This window comes from Hibiscus syriacus, unplaced genomic scaffold, assembly GCF_006381635.1.
Source record: "Hibiscus syriacus cultivar Baekdansim isolate YM2019G1 unplaced genomic scaffold, ASM638163v2 tig00117012_pilon, whole genome shotgun sequence".
Lineage (NCBI taxonomy): Eukaryota > Viridiplantae > Streptophyta > Magnoliopsida > Malvales > Malvaceae > Hibiscus > Hibiscus syriacus.
This window is the reverse complement of record NW_024063524.1, coordinates 1,355,525-1,381,539: the sequence shown is the minus strand read 5'-3', so window position 1 is coordinate 1,381,539 and position 26,015 is coordinate 1,355,525. Positions and strand designations below refer to the sequence as shown.

The 26,015-nt window shown below is 32.0% G+C and overlaps 1 protein-coding gene and 1 long non-coding RNA gene across 2 annotated transcripts; both read left to right on the top strand.

Moving 5' to 3' along the window:
• Positions 1 to 248: 248 nt before the first annotated feature.
• On the top strand, positions 249 to 3,006 carry LOC120195414. Its single transcript, XR_005523047.1, has 4 exons — positions 249 to 622; positions 748 to 794; positions 1,033 to 1,710; positions 2,903 to 3,006. It is a non-coding gene; the product is annotated as an uncharacterized LOC120195414 (long non-coding RNA).
• A 5,839-nt stretch (positions 3,007 to 8,845) lies between these two features.
• LOC120195353 (3-epi-6-deoxocathasterone 23-monooxygenase CYP90C1-like) lies at positions 8,846 to 25,804 on the top strand. Its single transcript, XM_039197409.1, is given in 8 exon segments — positions 8,846 to 9,010; positions 9,149 to 9,335; positions 9,338 to 9,480; positions 12,193 to 12,282; positions 12,373 to 12,402; positions 25,352 to 25,400; positions 25,481 to 25,587; positions 25,666 to 25,804. Coding segments are annotated over 8 exon segments (903 nt in total). The 3' UTR covers positions 25,798 to 25,804.
• The last annotated feature ends 211 nt before the right edge of the window (positions 25,805 to 26,015 follow it).

The window sequence follows — 26,015 nt, the reverse complement described above, 5'->3', positions numbered from 1 at the left end:
ATGTTTGAGGGGACATAAGACTGCCGGGGTTATAATAAAACATTCGTGAAATACAAAGACTAAATAATAAATATGCATGTTTTGACTCGTGGACCAAAATGTATTAATTTAAAAACAAGCATGACTCTCTCAGTAATAAACCCATTCGCCCGACAATGAAATACCCTGAACCCCTATTAAACGACATTGTTTTATTAAAGTTAAATAACACCTTAAATTAATAAAACCTAATTTCTGCCGCACTCAACCTATTCCAGCGCCGCTCTGCTCGCCTTTCTTCTCTACCTCGCATGGCCGAAAGCAATGGCTCCTCAAGCCAGATAAAATCCGACCGGCCACCATATTTTGGTGGCTACTCCTCACTCCGTTCACTGCCAACGACAACCCGAGGGGCCAAGCGACTCCCTAATCGACCTAAACCGCTCGAAACGATTCTCCTAGCCTCTCATCTTCTCGACAGAATAACCCCCAAACCCATGGACGCCATTTTCTAACCGTAGATCGGTGAAGCTCCACCTCTAGACCACCATCCACGACAATGGATCAAACCAAAAGCCGCTCCTAAAACGAACCTGACCGATCACACCTTCACTCCCGACAATAGCCCCGACGCTCGGCCAAGGTAAGTCCTCTCTTTTCTTTTTGCTTCCTCTTTTGTTTTTCACTCGAACTGATCCCCTCTCCCTGTTTTTATTCTTTAGACTTAGTTTTGTTTCAAAAATTTTATAAAGCTTAATCTCATCACAGAGTATGAATGGAACCAACAAGACATTTTTTCCGTTCGAACTGCCCAGGTAAATTCCCCAATCCCTCTCAAATTTAGGTTTTAAATAACAATCGCATACACACACAAAACGAAAAAAATGAACTGGAAAATAAAGAAATCGAAGAAGAATTTTTCGAAATACATGTACCACTATAGTCTTATAGGTTTTGGTTCTTATTAGTATTGATATTGTTTGAGTATAATTTCTATTACATTTTTATTTTAAAAAAAAATTATTTATGTTTTTGTCTATTATATTGTACAAGGACATTAAAACTCATTGGATCAGCCATCGAAATGAGAATGAAGATCAACAGCAGGAAAAACAACAAAAAAGGGGTTTTAAGGCTACCCCACTCCTACATATATATATACATATATGTATGGTGTATTATGCGAGGCAAAGGCAGAAGGGATGGGTACATATATCTCTAAGTGAAGAGAAGACAATGAACAAGCGTGGAGCATTTTTGGTGCACCCAATGTGGCCAACTCATTTAATAATAGATGCAACCCCTCTAGATCTTCCGAATCTCTCCCTCTAGTTTTCTTTTCTTTTCTTTTCTCCCACCTTCTTATTACTTACTTGCCAAGTATAATTTCTCTACCTCTGTCTTTCGAAGAGCCTCATCATGTATACAAAGTAGTTTCACTGTGAAACTACTGTCAAACCAGAAGAGAAAAAGCTTGGGTAGAGCTAGGGTTTGGCTCTTAGAAAAGATGGAATGGAGCATGGGATTGTTGTTGTTGATGATGATGGGTATTTCTTTAAGATTGTTATGGTACAACAAGATGAGGATGAAGATGAGGGAAAATATAGAAAAGAATAATCGTCGAGTACCAAAAGGGCACTTGGGTTGGCCTTCGATTGGTGAAACTCTTGACTTCATTGCTTCTGGTTACACCTCTCGACCTGTCAGTTTCATGGACAAACGCAAGCTTCTGTAAGCTTTTTTCTTTTTTCTTTTTATCTACTGTTCATTTTCTTTTCACTTTTGTTTTTTATAATCGTCTTCTTCTTTGCTAATTGTCCTTTTTCTTTTATCTGCTTTCTCCATGACTCCATTCCAGTTTACCTATAGTATATGTTTTCATCTAACACTGAAAATTAAATTCTTCTTCGTGCACATATATTTTCCCAACTAATTTTCAATATTTATGTCGATTTTTATATGGATTATTGATGATAGAAACCCTAGATGGATATGCAAATCATCACTTCATCAACGTCCCCGTCATTCTATTTTTTGTTATTTTATTATTTTATATAAAGTTAATAATATATAGCATGTTATAATTGCTCCCAAAGTTTGTAGTTACATGAATTGCATGGCAATGGAATTATCAATTATTAAACACAATCATTTCTTAAGTGAATCTCCGATTATTATTATAATTAAAATATGTAAAAATTATCGAAATATAGAAAGAATTTCCTTATCTACCAAATCAAATCATGTAACATGCAACTCTGATTAAAAAAAACATAAACTTGCATGGTAACAATTTTTTTATTTAATTATTTTTCTTTTTGTTGCCATCATTTTTATTATTCGAGTTTCTTGAAATTTAAAATGTAGTAGTAGTTTTCTGTTTTTTTTAATTGAATGATATCAATATAATTGACTTATAATTCAGAGACTTGGGAAAACAAAAGCAATTAATGAAAAACAACTGAGAAAAAAAAGGAACATCATATGCATGCACGAAGGAGTTTGTTTTTTTTTTCATTAAACGATATATGTCCCAAGAAAGAAATTCTTCATTAATGAACAACGACAGCTGCCTGCTCCGATTACATCCATAGCTTCAAAAAGGAAGGTGGTGACATGGTCTAAAATGTTGGAGTGAAAAAGATTTTTTTTTTTTTGAATTAAGACAAAAGCCATTAAAGCCTGTAAGTACGAACCATGAGCAATTGCCATAGTGGTAGAAGCTAGCTCCATTGCTTAGTTGCAGGCAGTGAAGTTCAGCTCCTATTCTCCATTGTTTTCAGCTTTTCAATGAAAATCGACCGTTTTGTTTCCAATTTTGGACTATGGGTCTTCTTCCATCAATGAACCTAAATCAACAAAACAAAAGCAATAAAGAAAGACAAATCCTTTGCAAACTTTGTTAATGTTTGTTTTTTTTCAGGCATGGGAAGGTGTTCAAAACACACTTATTGGGAACACCCATCATTGTGTCAAAGGATCCCGATGTAAACAAGGTGGTTTTGCAGAACATGGGCTACATCTTCGTCCCTGTTTTTCCCAAATCCGTCCGAAACACTACAAGAAATTTCTACTATTGTGACAAATTTAATTTTGTCAAAATTAAACTTGTCACTATTACTAGCTTTTCGGTGACAAAATATATAATCGTCGTATTAGATTTAAAAAATATATACAATTATGACAGAAGTTAAAATCGTCATAATAATTTGTCATAATTAGCGAACATGTGTAACATATTGTGACAAAATAAATTTTATTACGAATTTTTGTCACAAATGTTTCTCTCCAGTTTTTTGACGCTAAATTAAAAGCATATAGTGACAACTTTTGTAACTAAAAGTTTTAGTAATTATGACAGAAAAAATTGTCACAACAAATAATGAGATTTAGATTTGTTGTGACAAATTTTGTTTGTAATTATATATTTTAATTATAGTGACAAAATGTATAGTCACAAATTATTATCTCCAATTTTTTGTACAAAAACAAAATCATATAGTGACATGTTTTGTAACTATAAAATATAATAATAATTATTATTATTATAGAAAAAATTTGTCATTACAAATAATGAGATTCAAGTTTTTAGTAAAAAAACAGTGTTTGTCGTTATATATTTTAATTATAGTGATAAAATATATTGTCATAAAGATTTCCCTCCTTTTTTTTGTGCCAAAAAAAGCATATGGTGACAAATTTTGTAACTATAAGTGTTAATAATTATTACAAAAATATTGTCACAAAAAATAATGATATTCACGTTTTTTTGACAAATTAAATTTGTAGTTATAAATTTTAACTATAGTGATATCATATATTGTCATAACTATTTTTCTCCACTTTTTTTGTTTCAAAATTTATATTAACAATTTTTATAATTATAATTTATAGTTATTTTTATAGAAAAAATTATCACATCAAATAATAAAATTCAAGTTTTTTGTAATAAATTATTTTTGTACTTATATATTTTAATCATTCTAAAAAATTATACTATCAGAAACATTTCACCATGTTATTTAGTGTAAAAAATGTTATATAGTAACAAATATATTGTCATAAAGATTTTTCTCCATATTTTTTTACGCCAAAAAATCCTATGGTAATACTTTTTTTTAACTATAAGTGTTTATAATTATTACAAAATACATTGTTACAAAAAATAATGATATTCAAATTTTTGTGACAAATTATACTTGTAGTTATAAATTTTAATTATAGTGATGACATATATTGTGATAAATATTTTTTCCACTTTTTTTTTGTTTCAAAAAGTGATATTGATAAGTTTTGTAATTATAATTTATAGTTACTGTTATAGAAAAAAATATCACATCATATAGTAAAATTAAAGTTTTTTGTAATCAATTATTTTTGTAGTTATATATTTTAATCATTATGAAAAATTATACTATTAGAACAATTTCTCCCTATTTTTTGGTGCCAAAAATGTTATATAATAAAAGTTTTATAGTTATTGTTATAGAAAAATTATAACAACAAAAAATCTATTTTTTAATTAATAAATGATTTTAGTTCTTTTATAAAAAAAATATGCTTGTAGTTATACATTTTGATTATAATGAGAAAATAAAATTATTATTATTATAAAAATAAAATGCTAAAAAAAACAATTTTCTATGATATATATAATTCAATGGCATTTTCAAATAAAATATAATAACAAAATATATTATCAAAATGTTTTCATTTATTTTTTACGAAGCTAATTTTAATTTTTTTTCTTAATTATAATTATGTAAATAATTTAACCAAGTAAATAAATTGAATAAATCAATATGCATAATTGAACAAATTAAAAGTAATTTCATTTAGAATCATACAAACAATCGTAATTAATTAAACTAAATAATATATTTTAATAAAATAATTGTCTCACGTAAAATTATAAGTAATCATCCTCCTTTTCGTCTTCATATTGGTCGTCTATATCTTCATTTTCACCACCACCACCACCATTATTATCACTATCATCATCTAACTCAATGATCATCAATTTTTTAATAAAAATAATTTTAAAACATATGAATAATAAATAATTATTTCGTAATTTTTAATAATCGAAAAACTCAATAAAATAATATCTTACCATTATAAAAATATTTTATAAATTTTAACAGTAGGAAGAATTGCATCATATTGTATAATCAAGTCTTTTTCTCTTATCGTATATGTAGACACTCGTTTTTTCCAGAATTTTTTTATCATTTTTATTTTTATTATTATAATTATTAAATATTAAATATTAATTTAATTTTATTATTTTTAGGTCAATTTCAAGACCCAAATATTGGCCAATACGAACCCCAAGCCCGTCTAGCCATCATAAACACTTTTGTGAGATAGGGCAACGAAGAAAGGAGGGGGAGCTCCCATTCTCAATTGATCCAGGGAGAGCAATAAAAAAATGCTCACATTCTCTCTCTTCCGCTGATCGGAAGAGAAAATTGGAAGCGTTACGGTTAATGTTTAAATGCAAAACCACAATTTTTCAACCGTCTATGGCGACCTCGGAGGCAATCAACCGAAAGATCACCAGAGCGATGGAGTTTACTCTTCCTCCACCATGACCTCATCTTCCACTTCCGCCGCCTCTGCGTTCTCGTTCTGCAATTCTCGCACCCTCATGCAGCAGCATCAAGATATGGGCGAGACCTGAGATCACCAAAAGAACTGAACAAAATCCCTTCGAGTTCTGAAATATGTGGAGAAGGCTACTCACTTCACAGTTCAAAATCTCTATCCGCACTTCTTTGCCGATCCGCTTCTAAAACGGTGACGCTTCCCTTGAAATCTCACATTTCTCCTTCCTCTTCTGCTTCTTCCCTCGTTCACCATTTCTCTGCCGAGTCAGCGGATACTTATGTGAAGAAAACAGTTGAGGATGTAATGCAAATTGCTACTTGTCATGAGCGCGAGGAACTTGAGTACGAACTCTAGAAAATCCTTGAAGATGTGAACAATCATGTAGGTCCCTTTGGCACAAATGTTAGTATGATAATGTTTCTCACGGTCTATTGCAATTGAGGAACACTGATTGATTTGATCATGTTCATGTATGCATCATCTTATATGGAACCTATGGCTAAAATCTGATGGTGTTGAGACATTGATGATCATTCCCTCTTTTTTGCTATGAATTACTACTATATTTACTTCCATTTGCATTTATTCCTTTGTTTGGTTTTTGATGGCTTCAAGTACTTGGAACTTCTTGTTGATTTGTACTGAAACATTTTTTTTATCCTTGGATTTTTTATTAGATGTTTCACACTTTCATGGTGTGAGTGCATGTTTGCAAAAATGATGTTACCAGTTGCATTATTTTGGTACTTTAGCAACATACTTCGTCAATGTTATTAAATAATAGGAATTTCCAATGATTCATTCTAGTATCTGTTAATTGTTTGCTCGAGTGTTATCTTTTGGGTTTTAATTCAATCTTGGCGTAATGAATAATCTTCTATGTAAATTTATCATTTTTAGTGTGAAATGAAAGTGGAGGTTTTCTGGCGGGGTAAGTGTGAAAACGGATGGTTTTCTTAAACCCTAAAAAGGATATTATACCATTATGGAAGCAACGACGTTTGGTACTCTACCAACCTGCGTGTTTTGGAAGAGGGGATATTCCTCTCTGTAATCCTTTATATCTTAGGTTTATTTACTTAAATATCTAAGTTCTTACGTAATATCTGTTTTTTTTGTCTAGTCATATGATGTGTAACTTTTGGTTATGTTGTTTTGGAAACGTATGGCATGTAATTCCTTTGATTGGTGTCTTAAATGTTTAATTAAGATGACACGCAAAAATTCATTGTCATACTGACATAGATGTTAATAGTGATGTGTTACTTCTGCTTATGTTAATGCTGAAACAAACGATTTTCAGGTTTCGAATTTTGGCCTCTAAATTTTTGCATATTTCATTTTAATTTATCTTGTCTGTTTGTTTGTATTTCATACTATTTATAAATTCAGCACGTCATTATGAAGCTTTTCATTTTAATCCTATGTGTGTTCGAGATTTATTCTATTTCCAGTGCTTGTAATTCTGCCAAGTTGCATTTTAACCTTTAGCATGTATACTTCATTTATTTGTTGTTTTACATCCCGCCATCTTATTTTTAATATATATGTTTTTAGTCCTTCATGACATTACTGTAAATACATAGGTATGCATTTGCATGGATATTTTATGAATATTAAATATTCTTAGGAATAAAGTTATTTTATATTTGTTTTTCATTTTATTGAAAATTTTCTAGATCTTATTTTCTAAAAGATGAACCAATGTATGGAATCTAGTGCTTATTGAAGTACAAATTTTATGTGTGAAAGTAGTTTTCTACATTTTGGTGTTCATTAAGGTGAAAACTTTTAATTTTCCAAAAATATGTTTTCGTTTCTATCTAAACACCTCTTTTGTTCTTTTTGTTTGTATAAGCAAGTTGTTGTAAAACCAACAATCAAATGGAAATTTATTGTCATCTGAATTATGCTTTGATGATTCAAAAATGAAAATATGCCCACCTTACCTTTTGATTTGGTCTGTTGTTTAGCTTTTGTGCCGTTGCTTTACATTTTGGGTGGTTTGATCCTCAAGATTTGTTCATTTTGTAAATCTTTGAAAAGTTTTATAATTGCAGGAAATATTTGCTAATAATAATGGCGGGACAGAGGAATAGCTATGGGAAGCGAGCTCATTTTTAGTCTGATTTTTTTTAGTATGGATCAAATAAGAGGAGAAATACAAGTGATGACAGAGAACAATTTGCTATTGTTTCAGATGATACCCTATATCTGTATATGTGCCCTGCAAGAAAGATAATTTATGATAATTTATTTAGACAAAATAACAAATTATGATAATTTATATAAACAAAAGAACAAATTAAATTTAGTTAAAATAAAAAATTATGACAAATGTGTTTAGTCAAAATATTTTTTCAAAATAACAAATTATGACAATTTTAATTAGTTATAACAACAAATTATAATAAATATTAATTTCTTAATATAAAAAGTTATGGCAAATAATATTTTTTACAATAATCATTTATAACAAATTTATTTAGTCACAATAACTTTAAATTTAGTCAAAATAAAAAATTATGTTAAATTTATTTTGTCACAATATTTTCTCAAAAAACATCTTTTGATAAATTTATTTAATCAAAATAATAATTTATAACAAATATTAATTTCTCATTATAAAAAAATTATGAAAAATAATATTTTTTCACAATAATAAATTATAAAAAAAATATTTAATCACTGTAAAATGTTATAAAAAATATTTAGTGACGAAATAAAAGTAGTGAGAATAAATTTTGTTGTAATATGTCTTTTGTCACGAATTTTTTTTTGATGTTATAATTTAACTTAACTGTGATAAAATAATTATTTTATTTTAACAAATATTTTATCTCTGTAAGTTACATTTAGTGACGAAATAGCAATTGCGACAAAATAACTTTCGTTGCATTATGTTTTTTCGTCACAAAAACTCTTTATATTTGATGTTTAAATATAAGTTAGCTATGATAAAATATACTTCTGGTGACGAAATTATTAATTAATTGTGACAAATATTTTATTTTGATAAGTTAATTATAGTAATGAAATTTTATTGTTACAATAAATACTATATAATGGTAAGAAACACAATTTTATCACAATATACTTTACATGACAATATTTTTCTAACAAACATTATAATAAATAAAATTAATCAAAATAAATATATCGTGATAAATTTAATACTTTTAGTGATTAATAATTTTATTAAATCAATCTAAATTTCTTGTAGTGAGAGTTGCTTGGTGAACATTCCATACTTCATATGAATGGTAATCTCCAGAAGCGAGTCCATGCACTCATCGGAGGTTTCTTCAGATTCCCAGAGCTTAAAACCCGTATCACCACGCATATCGAAAACTCTGTCAAATTAACCCTGGGTTCTTGGCAAGACATGCAGCTAGTACAAGTTCAAGAAGAAACCAAAAAGGTTCGTTCTTTTATTAATTCCAAATATATTCATGTCTTTGACTATGGTTAATGGAAATGTCAGATAACATTCAAGGTTTTGGTGAATGTTTTGATGAGTATTGGTGCCTGTGAAGATTTGGAATTTTTGAAGAGATAATTCCAAGAATTCATCAAAGGTTTAATTTGTTTGCCCATCAAATTTCCAGGAACCAGACTATATAAATCTCTGAAGGTGAATATATGTGTGAAAAAGATGGTAGAGGAAAGGAAATTGGGTATGGAGAAAACGGACGAAAAGGGTATGGCCAGGGATGCAGTGGAGGTGCTGTTACGTGACACTGAAGAAGTGAGAAGCAATCTCTGCCGTTGGATTTCATAGGTGGTAACATAATAGAGATGATGATCCCTGGAGAAGAGACTGTTCCCATGGCGATGACCCTAGCTGTCAAATTCCTCACTGACTGCCCTGTTTCCCGCCACCAGTTGATGGTACGTATCATACATACACAACATTTTACATTTTTCTTTTTTTTATACGACCGCTAGGATTATTTTGATTTCATCAATGCCAACGTCAACTATATGACTTTTTTTTTTTTTAATTTCACCTTGGAAATGCAAAAGTATCTTTCATGGCTCCATATTTTTCATTGGACACACGAGAACATGCACGTGTAAGTCAGATTGTTCGTTTGGAGGGCCCCAAATTCTGTCATAAAATAGACCATACTTTGGCCTATAAGTAGAGATGGGTATATCGGCTAAGGCCCGCGGGCTACCTGTTTAATCCACAATTCGTGCGGGCTTCGGGCCTTAAAAATTGAAGACCGTTTAAATTGCGAGTTTTTTAGCCCGGACCGTTAAACCCGCGGGTTTAATGGGTATAACCGCGGGCTACCCGTTAAACCCGCTAAAACCCGCTTAATTTAAAATTTATAAAATTTTAGAGAAAATAAACCTAAAGAATTTTATAGAAACAGAAAATAAATTACTTATAAATATGATTGTCATAAATTTAAGCTACTATTGCTTGATATTGATCAATAAACTATTATAGTTCTTAAATTTATTAGGGTGTTTGTCATAATTTTACCGTTGCTTGATATTTTTTTCATTTAAATATACATCATTATCATTTTGGTATTTAAAGTTTTTTTTATTTAATTTTGACCTTTATTTTTTTTTTCATGAAGTATGTTATCCATTTTGTTCTTTAATTATAAAAAGTCACGTGATATTCTAATAATATATCACATGACACGTAATATTTGGATTAAAAATAAGAAAGAAAAGTAAAATAAAAAATTAAAAATATACTTTTCAACTTTTAAAGACTTTTACAAAATAAATATATTTTAACAAATTAATGACTTATATTTTATCAATTTTAGTATAATTGTATCTTTCAAATTTACTCTTATACTGTAAGTATTTTATTTTATATTTTCATATTATGTTTTAGTATTTCTCTAAAGTATCCATAAAATACAATTATTAGAAACACTTGACAACTTTCTTGTTAGATTTGTATAATGTTTGATTTTGTTAAATTTTTATGTTTGAATTTATACTTTCAGACACTTTTGTGTATTCATATTATAGCCTTGAATAATCGTGTTTTATAAAAGTATAATATGATTATTGTTTTATTTGTTTTTCAATTTAGTGATATAAGTGAATATTGTTTTTTAATTTGAGTTTAAGTAATTATATCATTATATATATATATATATTAATGATTAAAAAATTAAAAAAATTATTTTATAATCATTTTCGGCTATTTAAAATAAAATTTAAATATTATTTATTATTTTGACAGTGCTACCTTCATTTTCAAGTTGTTCGATCATTTTTAAAGGTGTAGTAAGTTAAAACATTATTTTTTATTGTATTTAAAGCATTTAAAATTATTTTTATTAAACGGGCCGCGAGTAAGCCCGTTTAGCCCGCGGGTTAAATGGACGGACCGCGGGCCTTAAAATTCAAAATCGTTTATGAATACGGGCTTTTTAGCCCACACCGTTTAAGCCCGCACCATCAAAACTCGCAGGCTAAACGGGCGGGTAGCCCGTATACCCACCTCTACCTATAAGAGATAGTACTGCTACCCTCATCGCCCTTATTTTTTTTTTATTTTCCTTTTCCTTTGTCAGATTTTCGATGAACCCTTCTTCTGGCATTACTATTTGTACTTTTGGGATCATAAACTTTGATTCACATGAGTTTTTTTTTATGCAAAAAGAAAATATTCGAAACCATGTAGTTTATCAAGAGGATTTCTGCATTTATCTCAAAAAGATAACACAGATTAGAACTTAACTGGTAATTGTTGTATTGGAACTGTGTTGGCTACTTGGCTAGCTTTGGACAAGACATGGAAACTACATAAGAAGTACAAAAAATTATAAGTTGGCTTGCTTTCATGTAAAAATCTCTCTGCTGGAGAAAGTAAATGAAGAAGTTTCATGGAGACGCTCTTTTAAGGTTAGAATTAAAGAGAAAAATGTTGAAAAAAAATGAACTAAAGATACTTGACAGTTCTGAAGTCTGTACTCTACCTTTTTTACTTCATGAAAAATAGATGTACCTTGTTTTCATATGTAATAGATTAAGAAGATGTAAGATAGTAGGTTGTCTTTAACATTAGGTTGAGAGTAGTTTCTGTATAAGACTTCTGAATTATAAAATACCTTTAGTAGGACTCAATCTCATGATCTCAAAATTAAAAATCTTGTGCTCTACTAATTGAGTTAAATAGTCATCTCCTTTTTTTTTTTTTTACTTCATGAAGAAACGATAAAGTAAAAGTGATCCATTGACATTAGTTTTGGCTTCTTTCATAGAAAAGCAAGTGTTTTTTTAGTACATTTTTCTTTTTGAAGCAAAAGAGAGAGAAAGAGAAGATTTTTTTACTTCATGAAGAAACGATAAAGTAAAAGTGATCATTGACATTAGTTTTGGCTTCTTTCATAGAAAAAGCAAGTGTTTTTTAGTACATTTTTCTTTTTGAAGCAAAAAGAGAGAGAAAGAGAAGATTTTTTTACTTCATGAAGAAACGATAAAGTAAAAGTGATCATTGACATTAGTTTTGGCTTCTTTCATAGAAAAAGCAAGTTTTTTTTAGTAATTTTTTCTTTTTGAAGCAAAAAGAGAGAGAAAGAGAAGATTTTTAATGTATAGTTTTGATGTTGATATCTGCAGGACGAGAACATGGAAATAAAGAAGAAAAAGGAGGATTCTGGTGAAGATTATAGTTGGACTGACTACTTGTCTTTGCCTTTCACTCAAAATGCGAGTCTCAAATTCAAGTGAAGATGCTCTCAAGGTTTCTTTTTACAGCTAAAATGGAATTTGTTATATGTTTTTTCCCCTGTTTGTTAGGTAATAAGTGAAACTTTTAGACTGGCAAACATTATCTGAAGATACTAAATTTTTTTATCCATATTATTATTATTAATATTATTATTATTATTATTATTATTATTATTACTATTATCATTATTATTATTATTATTATTATTATTATTATTATTACTATTATTATTAAATATATTAAATACATATAAATATTATTAAAAATAAATAAATAATAAAAAATATAATTACAGGCCCAATTACAATTGGACCGGCCCAGTTACAAACCAACCAGAGTCGGTCCAAATCCAACCAGAAACCCTAAATATTTGGGTTTCCAGTTAGGGTTTCCTAACCCTAATCTAGCCAGCCGCCATCTTCAATCTCAACCGTTGGATCTGGTTTGATCCAACGGTCCACCATTTGCCAGAGGAAACCCTAGGGTATCTATACCCTAGGGACACGTCCCAGCGCCGCCGCTGCTGCTTCCAGAAGCCCTCACCGCCTCCGCCGCTGCCACGTCCCGAATGATGCTTCCAGAAGATCAACGCCAGCCGTCCATGCAAGGCTACGGGGTGAGTCACCACTGGTAGTCCGGTGACTCACCGAGGCCCCCTCTTCGGACCGGTCTGAGACGAACACCGGTGGTGGCTATAAAAGCCACCACCCATCTGCGAAAAAAAGAAAAAAGAAGAAAAGGGAGACAAAAAACCAGGGACAGAGACAGAACCAAAAAGAAAAAAAAAGGGAAATAGAGAGAGATATAAAACTACCAACGATCCCAACAGAGCAAAAACAAAAACAGAAGGAAAAAGAGAGGAGAGAAGCTTACCAAGGAAGCCTTGACCGTCGCCGGAAACACTGAACATCGCCGGAGAACCGAAAATACCGAAGGTATATTTATAGATCTGCTCCGATTGGGAGCCATTTAAGGAAAAAGAACATCGGAACCGTCCTTAGGACGGTCCGATCTATCCAATAGTATAAAAATAAATTTTCCGGCCACCGGATGCGGTGGCCGGCGGGGACACTCGCGGCGGCAGACGGCTGCCGGATTCCCTCCGGTGAGGGAATCTAGAGAGAGGCCAGAGAGAATTCTCTCTCTCTCTCTCTCTTTCTGCTTAAAGAAAAAAAAAGAAGAAATGAAATGGCTGGCCCTTCGGGCCAGCCGGTTTGGACCATTTATAGTCCTTCTCGAACGACGTCGTTTCGGGAAGGACTATGCGCGTAATTACAAAATAGTTAAATCCCGTCCGTAGTCCTCCCAACTTGTAAATTTTATATTTTGGTCACTAAACTGAATTTATAATAATTTTAATTCAGTCTTCGAATTTTAATTTCTTTTATTTTAGTCCTTCATATTAAAATAATATATTTAGGATAAATTACAGATTTAATCCATTATTTTTAATAAATAATATTTTAATCCTTAGTTTATATTTTTAATTTATTTTATTATAATATCTGAATTTTAGATCATTTTATTTTAGTCACTAAATTATTAAATAAAGAAATAACATATTTAATCCCTATAATTTTGATTAATTATGAATTAGATTTTAATTTTATTTTACTATAATTTAGTCCGTTATTTTATATGTCTTCATTTATTTTTTGTTTTTAATATATGTTTAATAGTATTTTATTTTTATTTTATTTTATATATATATTAAATATTTTTATATATTCATAAATATATATAATAAATAGTAATTTTTAAATATTTATTTTTAATATCGAAGAAAAGGACAGTCTTAATACAACTGGATGTCCTATTCTGATATTTTAAAATTAAAAAGTAAACAATATTATTTAAATTAATATTTATCAATATCAAAGAAAAGAGCTGTCTTAAGGCACCTAGAAGTTCTTTTCAGATATTTTTAAATAAATAAATTTTTTATATAATTTTGAAATAATAGAATTATAAATTAAATATATTTTTGAATTTTAAAAATTTTAATAATAGAGACAATTTATAAATAAAAAAAAGTACCAATTTTGGGCGTTGTAGGGGTGCTAATCCTTCCCTAAATGTAACCGACCACGAATCCCTTTTATTATTAAAAAGAACGAATTTTTGGTTAAAACGCAGATCAGTTTATCTTTTAATTGATGTTTTCTTAAAAACTCTTTTAAAAGATATTTTTTTTAGGTATTCGACCTACCTGACCCAAAAGGCCGATGGCGACTCCCAAATTATTTTCAAAACCATTTATTCACATCAATTTCCCCGCCAAAATTAATATTTCGTGCCCGGACGAAAACCGGTTACGACAGCTTGGCGACTCCGCTGGGGAACTTTGGTCAAACTTTTAAAAATTTAATTATAAATTGTCTCTATTAGTTAAAAATTAAAAATTTATATATTTAATTTTAATTCTTTCTTTTCATTCTTTTCATTTATTTATTATTTTTATAACATTTATATGTTTTATTTTATTTGCAAGCATTTTATTTCAGTATTTATTTTTCTGTCAAAGGTTTGAACATTTCTCCTCACACACAACACTTGCATTGCATTACATAAAGCTCTATAATTGAGTTGTCCCTTTTAAGTGGAAGTGAAAGCGACGTCTTCGTGAGAATTTATTCTCCGTGTCAGACCTAGCAAGTAGCTTTCGGGGTTCATATGCTCTATGTCTTCGTGAGAATTTATTCTCCGTGTCAGGCATAGAGAAATGTATCCCCTCGAATTGAACTCGATCCACTTTAGTCTGTGATGGACTAGGATTGAGGGTTAGCAGCCTAAGGGGGCACTAACAAGGACAATTCGGGTACCTTGATTCTTAGATCTGAAACCCTGCATATAAAAAACCTTAGAAACTCTTCCAATCCGAAGTCATGCCAAAATTTTGTCCAAAATAGGTGTACACACAGGAGAAATGAATTCTGTCTTTCTGTTAATTTATTATTGTTTAAGTTACATGTTTATTTAAATTTTTTTAAATTCAGAAAAGCATGTTTAAATAAAGAATATTTATGTAAATATTATTATTAAATTTCTTATTATGTAAACTAATTGATTTTCTTTGTGTGTTCTTTATTTTTCTGTTTGCATTGCATCATACAGGATAAAAGACATTGATCATTGTGTTAATTGTCTCATTGGAAAGCCTACATCTATGGATAAAAGTGTTCAAGTCAAGTAATTCTAAACTCAGAAGTAAGACAGTGGGCTGAAGATTTACAAAGACAAGAAGGAGATAGTCTGCAGGATGATTATGTATCTGATTTGGCCAGTTATGCTTCAGTTTCACTAAAAAGAAATGATATGCAAGATTTGCGAAGCATTTGGGAAAGTTGGGATTCAAACAAAAAATTGCAGTTTTATCAGACTTATGGAGACATCCCATATTTGCTCTATGTTGAAGTTGATGATGAATTACTCAGAGCCCTAGTTCAATTCTGGAATCCATGGTACAATTGCTTCACTTTCAATAAGGAGGACTTGGTCCCTACTATTGAAGAATATACAACTTTGTTACATCTTGAAAGTGCTTTGGAGAATCGAATATATTCAAAGTCAATTAAAACTCAGCCCTTTCGAGTTAAATTAGCAAAGATTGCTGGGGTACGAGAAGAATGGGTAGCATCCCGTACAAAACAAAAAGGCGAAAGCGAAGGCATTGCTTGGACCAACATCAGAGAGCTTATTCAGAGTCATCCAGATGCTAAAGTACGATTCGATCTATTTGCTCTGGGTATATATGGTATGGTCATATTCCCAAAAGTATTGGGATATATTGAAGCTGCAGTGGTAGACTTGTTTGAACAGCTAATGAAGAAGATTAATCATGTTTCTGCCATCCTAGCAGAGACCTTCAGATCGTTAAATGCTTGCAGAAGGTTAGGAGGTGGACGATTCTTAGGGTGTACCCAGTTGCTATATGTTTGGATCCGTAGTCATTTCTGGAGGACGGAAAAGGTTTCATACCGACGCTTCAATACGGATTACTCACCATTAAAAGAATTTCTAGAGCAGGAATGGCCTAAAGAAATTAAGAAAGATATGTGGATTAATGCCTTTCGAAATCTGCAAAGCAATGACGTTGTTTGGCGAGCCCCGTGGCAAATACAAAGGGAATTCTTTTACAGGTGTGGTGATTACAACTGGATAATGCTGCTCGGATTATGGGGAGGAATTGGATATGCACCACTGCTGGTTATAAGACAGTATGAAGGTCGTCAATTTGTACCTGTCACTGCTGGACTACAGTCATCTGAGTTCGCATTTCACAGCAAAAATTATAAAAGAAATATCATGGAAGCCGTTACAGCTTGGAAAACAACTTTTTGTATTCGAGCTAAAGCAGCAAAAGAAATGCTAACTCCTGATTATGAAGATTGGAGATCTGTCAGAAAAAACGAAAATATTCCTTTACCAGATCAAAATGAGGATATCTCTATGGAAGATCGCATTAAGGTGGTTCCATCAGAGATTGAAATATTGAAAGCTGAGTTTGAAGCAGAAAGAGATAGCTGGTCGAAAGAGTTAGAGCAAATGAGACAAGACAAAGCTATGTTGGGGGTTGACATTGACTTCATTCATCACAATGTGCAATGTTGAGAAAAGATAAAGAAAAAGGTGAGGATGAGTACAGAGCCTTACAGAAAAATTACCAGGAGTTATATAAATCCCGAAAAGCATCAGGACCCGGCCAATCGACGGTACAAATGACCAGAGAATTAAACATTGAGAAAAGACGAGTTGAAGATCTGAAAGGAAAGAATAGCCGTCTACTCAAAAGCCTGGAAAAAGGAAAGCAAAAAATGGAAGATTTCGAGGTTGACAGAAGAGAGCGAATTATAAAACACAAGGCTGAACACCGCGAGATCATGAATGAAATACAAAGAGAAAAGGATCGAGCCAAAGATTTAGAAGAGATGAAGAATGACATCTTTGATAAATTTGAAGGCGAGAAAAATATCATGTTCAAGGGATTTGAATCTGAAATGAACCATTTGATTGCTGAACTTGAAGTCAGATGCCAAAAGATGGAAGAATCCAATGTTGAAAAAGAAAAATGGGAGCTAGAAAGAAAAAATTTCAACACCAGACTTGAGGTAGAGCAGGAGGTGGCTAGCAATTGGATGCAAAGATGCAGAAACAAAGATGTTCAAATCCAGAAGCTTAATCAAAGAACGCAAGAAGCACGAACAAAACTTGAAGAGGATCTGGATCAGTCTAGAAACAAAAACTCAGAGTTTAATGCTTACATTTTGCAACTTGAAGAATCATTGTTTCAAGAAAAGGTTCGTCTAGGACCTAATGATCTCAAAGAAAGTAATGAGGAAAATGCTTCACTACGAAGACGCATTAGAGATCTTGAAAAAATTCTGCACAATTGTCAAGTCAGAATCACTGAGTTAGAGCAAACTCTTGAAGGAACAACTGAACAATGGCAAAAGTCAACTGAGTTCTATGTCGAAAGAAGTGAAGAAAGAAGCAATATGGTGTTCGAGGCCATGGTACAAATGAGCGAGGTTGCCAGATATGTTGGGGAACTAGCTGTTGAAGCCGAAATAATTGAGCATCAAGTTGATCCAGTTTCTAAGTTTGGAAAGAAGGTTTCATGGTTAATGAAAGAAGTTATAGAGCTTAATAGGAAAGCTATGCCTTATCTGTAGTCCTGAAATATTATAAAGAAACTTTTGTATGCCGATGAAAGTTGTTCTATGACAGTTAACTTTTTGATCAATGTTTTTACATACATGCATTTTGCATACATTCATCATTCATTCATAATTTTCACTATGAATTATTTTATTATTAAGTTAAAATTCATCAATTAAAATTTGAAAAAATAATATTAAAAGATTTTTCAATCGCAGTTACTCTGGCCAAAAGAGAAATACTACATCACTACGGTACTAGACAAGCTACTAAGAGAATTATGGAGGATAAAATACGCGTATTGAGGAACAGCATCATAAAGAACAAAGAAATGAGAATGAAGTTGGAAAAAATTGAAGCCAGTATTGCTAATTCACAAGACAGTATGATGAAGAAGATAGATGACATGTTTAAAAGGCAGGCTATCAGTGGAAAAATGCATGAAAATCCTGTATCTTTTGATCAAGAATCTATGTATCCTCTAGGTTTTTCACCAGAACCAATTTATCACTCTGGTACTACCCCTATACAAATCAATGCTCGTACATCTGCATTACAAGAAGCTAAACCACATGAAGATCAACAAGTGGATCCCGCATCTTCAAGCAAAAATCCACTTATATCAGATGTGAAAGTAGGGGATCTTAATACTGATCAGTTGATCCCAGATTTGAATGAGCTAAATGAGAAACAAAAAGTAAATGAAGAACTGACCAGACAGATCAAGAGCTTAGAAGAGCGAATGAAATCCGTGGAAATAACTGAATCATTCTATGGATTTGATGTTAGTGAGTTGAGTTTGGTTCCAGACCTAATCCTCCCTATCAAGTTCAAAGCTCCCGAATTTGATAAATATAACGGTACTACATGCCCTTCATCCCACATTACTATGTTTTGTCGAAGAATGGCAGGATATGTGAAGGACGAAAAATTGTTAATTCACTGCTTCCAGGATAGTTTGACAGGACCGGCTTTAAAATGGTATACTCAATTGACCAAAGCCAACATTAGATCTTGGAAAGATTTGGCTAAAGCATTTTTAGAGCAGTACCGCCATGTGACAGACATGGTCCCTGACAGATGGACTCTTCAAAACTTGGAGAAAAAGAATAATGAAACATTCAGACAGTATGCCCAGAGATGGCGTGACACTGCCGCCCAAGTTCAACCACCTTTGTCAGAAAAAGAGGCCACAGTGATGTTTGTCCATACATTGAAGGCTCCTTATTTAAACCATCTAATGGGGAATGCAACCAGAAATTTTGCAGATTTGGTCATTTCTGGAGAATTGAAAATGTCTTGAAAAGTGGCAAGATTGAATCAAATGATGGGTCTAGTTCCAAAAGACTACGTACGGAAAAAGGAGAATGAAGTCAACAATGCAAATTCTTACAGCAAGGATTCATCGAAAAGTGTTACAATAACCCAGCCAAGGGTTAAGAAAGAGGAAACAAACACTAATCGAGCAGATTCCAGAGGATCTCGAAAGGAAAATGAAAGGTTATCTTTTACACCTTTACCAGTACCATATGCAGAGATCTATGATTCGCTGTTAAAAGCAGATGTTATACGGCCTTATCCTTTGGTTCCCATGCAACCACCATTCCCTCCTTGGTATGATACAAAGGCACACTGTGTTTACCATGAAGGAATTACGGGTCATTCCATTGAAAACTGTTTAGCATTCAAAAGGGTGGTTCAAAATTTGATCAACACTGGAAAGTTGGAATTTACACCATCTGCATCAAATCATCCATTGCCAAATCATGGGAGATAAAAACGTGAATGCAATTCAGGAAGAGAACAGAAAGAAAGCAACTGACATTTCTGAAATTAAATCTCCGTTTGTTTGGATATTCCAACAACTTTCTTTAGCCGGTATAATTCCACAACAATTCAGGTCAAAGCAGAATGAAGGGGGTCAAGGTGAAAACCCGCAAAGGGCATCTTGTAATCAAAGGAAGGATTTGAGTTGAAAACCTGAAAAGGCGGCTCAAATGCAGGTTGATATTAGGCATCCGGCAATTGAATTCTCTTAAGATTTTGACAGTTTGGAAGAAACTTCACATCTACAAGCATTTCAACAACGTTTGAGATCTTCCAGACAAAAGCTTACATCATCTCTAAATTGTGTCAACTTGATTAATTTAGAAATACTTATGCTTATAATTTGTTGAGACATTTGAATTTTATCATTCTTATGTTTGCCATAACTTTGAATACAATTCTATCTATTTCAAGTTCAATTTATTTGAGAGACAATTTATTTTTGGAAATTCAATTTATTCTTTTCTATTGAATTAACATAATTTTGAAATAATTTAAAGATTTCTGAATATCACTTTATGTTAATACTTTTAAATACATGGAATACAAAGTAGGCAAATCATCACTAGCTTAAAGCCATGAACATCAAGATTATTACACGGGATTCTACCGACAACAAAGTCGAATCCGTCAAATCTACTCATCAATTGCTCCAACCGATCACCATTCAGTTCTTGCACATCTGTTTTCAAAGATATACTAAGACAATAGAAGGTGATCTTTGCAGCACTGATTCCAACAAAAGGAAACAAGACATTGATATCACTGGGAAATATGTCTCTATATAGATCCTTGTGTATGGTTTTTAAAGAAAACTAGAAGCATTTCCACCTCATCAGGTTCAAGTGGAGCAACTTTATTCCTTCCAACCCATACTAGATTCCATTTTCAGCATTCATTAAGAACATACTTCTGGACACTCTAAGGTGGCTCATTGTCATAAGCTTCAAGAACCTTACAGATCCTTTCTGTCAATTTGGCACTTCCTGTACATGTTTATAAACAGTTTAACTTTATTCTTGGATTCCAAGAAGGCCATCATTTCTTTGTCAATGGAAAAGCATCAGCACATGAAAGAAGCAGAATAAGAGAAACTCTGTTGGCAGATTATGAATATAGCCTTTTTTAGTGTAGCAGCATGGAAATGCTTCGAATCTACAAATTCTGGCTTTACATCGAATAAGTACTGTGATATCCCAGTCCAAACATTAAATGGAAGATGAATTACCAATAGCATCTTCTGGAAGTGTTCTTTGAGTTATCTGACCTGGTTTAACAGAACCAATCATTGAATTTGGAAGATGAATTTACCAATAGCATCTTCTGGAAGTGTTCTTTGAGTTATCTGACCTGGTTTAGCAGAACAGTCATTGAATTTGGAAGATGAATTTACCAATAGCATCTTCTGGAAGTGTTCTTTGAGTTATCTGACCTAGTTTAGCAGAACAATCATTGAATTTAGAGATGAATTTGCCAATAGCATCTTCTGGAAGTGTTCTTTGAGTTATTTGATCTGATTATATAGAATCAAGCATTGAATTGGAAGATGAATTTGCCAATAGCATCTTCTGGAAGTGTTCTTTGAGTTATCTGATCTGGTTGGACAGAACAATCATTGAATTTGGAAGATGAATTTGCTCATAGTAAAAATAAGGATACTCAATAGCATCTTCTGGAAGTGTTCTTTGAGTTATTTGATCTGAAGAAGTGCATCAGCAGCCTTAGTCATTTGAGCAGCATATAAAATTTGCCAATTCTGCAATTAATGAATTTGGACCACACATCTCTACATGGCTATTGAAGCTTCAGCCTTTGAGAATCCCATTTTTGTCAAGTATAACAGTTTATTCTCCTCATCAGAATCAGAATTCAAGATTTCTCGGTATTAGAAGAACTATCGATATCTGTGAAATCATCTTGAAAGGTTACTTCATAATCAGATGAGTTGTTATCAGAATCAACATGTTGCCTGAATGCAAGCTTTTCAGAGCCTATACTATTGAGTTTTATTCTCAAGAGATTTTTGTGACATTATATCTACATTTGTCAAAGATGATAGATTTCTTTCATTTGAAGAAGAAAAATCTATTGGGTTTTTACAATTGAAGAAATACTCAGTTCACCAATCTGAAATCAAATAACTTAACATTCATGCATCATATTTTAGGTGTTTACAAAAATAGGTGCATTTTCATTCATTTTCATCTATGTTGAATTTTTAACAGGAATTTCAAAGATTTTAGCAAAGATTCAAATCTATCAATTGATGGATTATTTTTGAAGAGAAGGTTCATGAGAAGAACTCATCTGAAGAAGGAAGAAAATTCATAATGAGAAGAATTTGTTCAACCTTTTACCTGAATCCATCATTTGGTGGATCATCTTTTCCAGAGAAAGTTCATAATGAGAAGAACTCATCTGAAGAAGGAAGAAGAAATTCATAATGAGAAGAATTTGTTCAACCTTTTACCTGAATCCATCATTTGGTGGATCATCTTTTCCAGAGAAAGTTCATAATGAGAAGAACTCATCTGAAGAAGGAAGAAGAAGTTCATAATGAGAAGAATTTGTTCAACCTTTTACCTGAATCCATCATTTGGTGGATCATCTTTTCCAGAGAAAGTTCATAATGAGAAGAACCCATCTGAAGAAGGAAGAAGAAGTTCATAATGAGAAGAATTTGTTCAACCTTTTACCTGAATCCATCATTTGATGGAACAGCTTTTCCAGAGAAGGTTCATAATGAGAAGAACTCATCTGAAGAAGGAAGAAGAAATTCATAATGAGAAGAATTTGTTCAACCTTTTACCTGAATCCATCATTTGGTGGATCATCTTTTCCAGAGAAAGTTCATAATGAGAAGAACTCATCTGAAGAAGGAAGAAGAAGTTCATAATGAGAAGAATTTGTTCAACCTTTTGCTTGAATTCATCATTTGATGGATCAACATTGCCAGGTAAAGTTCATAATGAGAAGAACTCATCTGAAGAAGGAAGAAGAAGTTCATAATGAGAAGAATTTGTTCAACCTTTTGCTTGAATTCATCATTTGATGGATCAACATTGCCAGGTAAAGTTCATAATGAGAACTCATCTGAAGAAGGAAGAAAAAGTTCATAATGAGAAGAACTCATCAAGAGCTTATTCAACCTTTTGAATGACTCTATCACAAAAAGGAGGTCATCATCATCCCCAGCAGAAAGTTCATAATAAGAAGAACTTATTTGGAGAAAAAAAAAGAATTTATTCAATATCTCCATAATGATCAAAGTAAAGTCAAATGGATAAAAAATTTTATTATCTTTTCATCTTTGCCCTATTCTTGTTAACACAAGAATGAGCAAAGAGGGGCAGCTGAAGATACTAAATTTTTTTATCCATTTATTATTATTATATATTATTATTATTATTATTATTATTACTATTATCATTATTATTATTATTTATTATTATTATTATTATATTATTATTACTATTATTATTAAATATATTAAATACATATAAATATTATTAAAAATAAATAAATAATAAAAAATATAATTACAGGCCCAATTACAATTGGACCGGCCCAGTTACAAACCAACCAGAGCCGGTCCAAATCCAACCAGAAACCCTAAATATTGGGTTTCCAGTTAGGGTTTCCTAACCCTAATCTAGCCAGCCGCCATCTTCAATCTCAACCGTTGGATCTGGTTTGATCCAACGGTCCACCATTTGCCAGAGGAACCCTAGGGTATCTATACCCTAGGGACACGTCCCAGCGCCGCCGCTGCTGCTTCCAGAAGCTCTCACCGCCTCCGCCGCTGCCACGTCCCGAATGATGCTTCCAGAAGATCAACGCCAGCCGTCCATGCAAGGCTACGGGGTGAGTCACCACTGGTAGTCCGGTGACTCACCGAGGCCCCCTCTTCGGACCGGTCTGAGACGAACACCGGTGGTGGCTATAAAAGCCACCACCCATCTGCGAAAAAAGAAAAAGAAGAAAAGGGAGACAAAAAACCAGGGACAGAGACAGAACCAAAAGAAAAAAAAAAGGGAAATAGAGAGAGATATAAAACTACCAACGATCCCAACAGAGCAAAAACAAAAACAGAAGGAAAAGAGAGGAGAGAAGCTTACCAAGGAAGCCTTGACCGTCGCCGGAAACACTGAACATCGCCGGAGAACCGAAAATACCGAAGGTATATTTATAGATCTGCTCCGATTGGGAGCCATTTAAGGAAAAAGAACATCGGAACCGTCCTTAGGACGGTCCGATCTATCCAATAGTATAAAAATAAATTTTCCGGCCACCGGATGCGGTGGCCGGCGGGGACACTCGCGGCGGCAGACGGCTGCCGGATTCCCTCCGTGAGGGAATCTAGAGAGAGGCCAGAGAGAATTCTCTCTCTCTCTCTCTTCTGCTTAAAGAAAAAAAAAGAAGAAATGAAATGGCTGGCCCTTCGGGCCAGCCGTTTGGACCATTTATAGTCCTTCCCGAACGACGTCGTTTCGGGAAGGACTATGCGCGTAATTACAAAATAGTTAAATCCCGTCCGTAGTCCTCCCAACTTGTAAATTTTATATTTTGGTCACTAAACTGAATTTATAATAATTTTAATTCAGTCTTCGAATTTTAATTTCTTTTATTTAGTCCTTCATATTAAAATAATATATTTAGGATAAATTACAGATTTAATCCATTATTTTAATAAATAATATTTTAATCCTTAGTTTATTTTTAATTTATTTTATTATAATATCCGAATTTTAGATCATTTTATTTTAGTCACTAAATTATTAAATAAAGAAATAACATATTTAATCCCTATAATTTTGATTAATATGAATTAGATTTTTAATTTTATTTTTACTATAATTTAGTCCGTTTTTTATATGTCTTCATTTATTTTATTGTTTTTAAATATATTGTTTTAATAGTATTTTTATTTTTATTTTATTTTATTATATTATATTATTAAATATTTTTATATATTCATAAAATATATAATAAATAGTAATTTTTAAATATTTATTTTAATATCGAAGAAAGGACAGTCTTAATACAACTGGATGTCCTATTCTGATATTTTAAAATTAAAAAGTAAACAATATTATTTAAATTAATATTTATCAATATCAAAGAAAAGAGCTGTCTTAAGGCACCTAGAAGTTCTTTTCAGATATTTTTAAATAAATAAATTTTTTATATAATTTTGAAATAATAGAATTATAAATTAAATATATTTTTGAATTTTAAAAATTTTAATAATAGAGACAATTTATAAATAAAAAAAAGTACCAATTTTGGGCGTTGTAGGGGTGCTAATCCTTCCCTAAACGTAACCGACCACGAATCCCTTTTATTATTAAAAAGAACGAATTTTTGGTTAAAACGCAGATCAGTTTATCTTTTAATTGATGTTTTCTTAAAAACTCTTTTAAAAGATATTTTTTTTAGGTATTCGACCTACCTGACCCAAAAGGCCGATGGCGACTCCCAAATTATTTTCAAAACCATTTATTCACATCAATTTCCCCGCCAAAATTAATATTTCGTGCCCCGACGAAAACCGGTTACGACATCATCAATGGTGTTTGGAGGAAAGCACTTAGAGATATAGATATTAAAGGTAGTTTCATTCTAGTGTTGCTTTGAACTTGAATCTGCATAAATATGGGGGAAAATCATTTACGAACTTTGTTTTTGCAGGTTATTTAATACCAAAGGGATGGTGTGTCCTAGCATCTTTTATTTCTGTTCATATGGATGAGGAAATTTATGAAAACCCATATCTTTTTTATCCATGGAGATGGGAGGTATAGCTCAAAATAATTGCAGAAAAACATAAATTTAAGAGAGAGAAAATAATGGGTTTAATTTGTTTGTTTCTTCAGAGACTTGGAGCTGCTGTTAACAACAACAGCTTTACACCATTTGGAGGTGGGCAGAGGCTTTGCCCTGGTTTAGAATTATCAAGGCTTGAAATTTCAATCTTCCTCCACCATCTTGTCACCACGTACAAGTAATTCAATCCAAAATATTGTTTTTCATGGTTGAATTTTTCTTCAGATTTTTGCCATCTCTTACGGTTATGTCGAAATTCGAAAACAACCCCGTGTTCTGTTAACTTGTTATATATGCAGATGGGTAATCGTTTACTTTCCGACAGTTAAGATGAAGAAGAAGCTGCCACTCAAGGTCACCCCTTATGCAACTGCCGTAGTTCTGCCCATCCATGAAACAC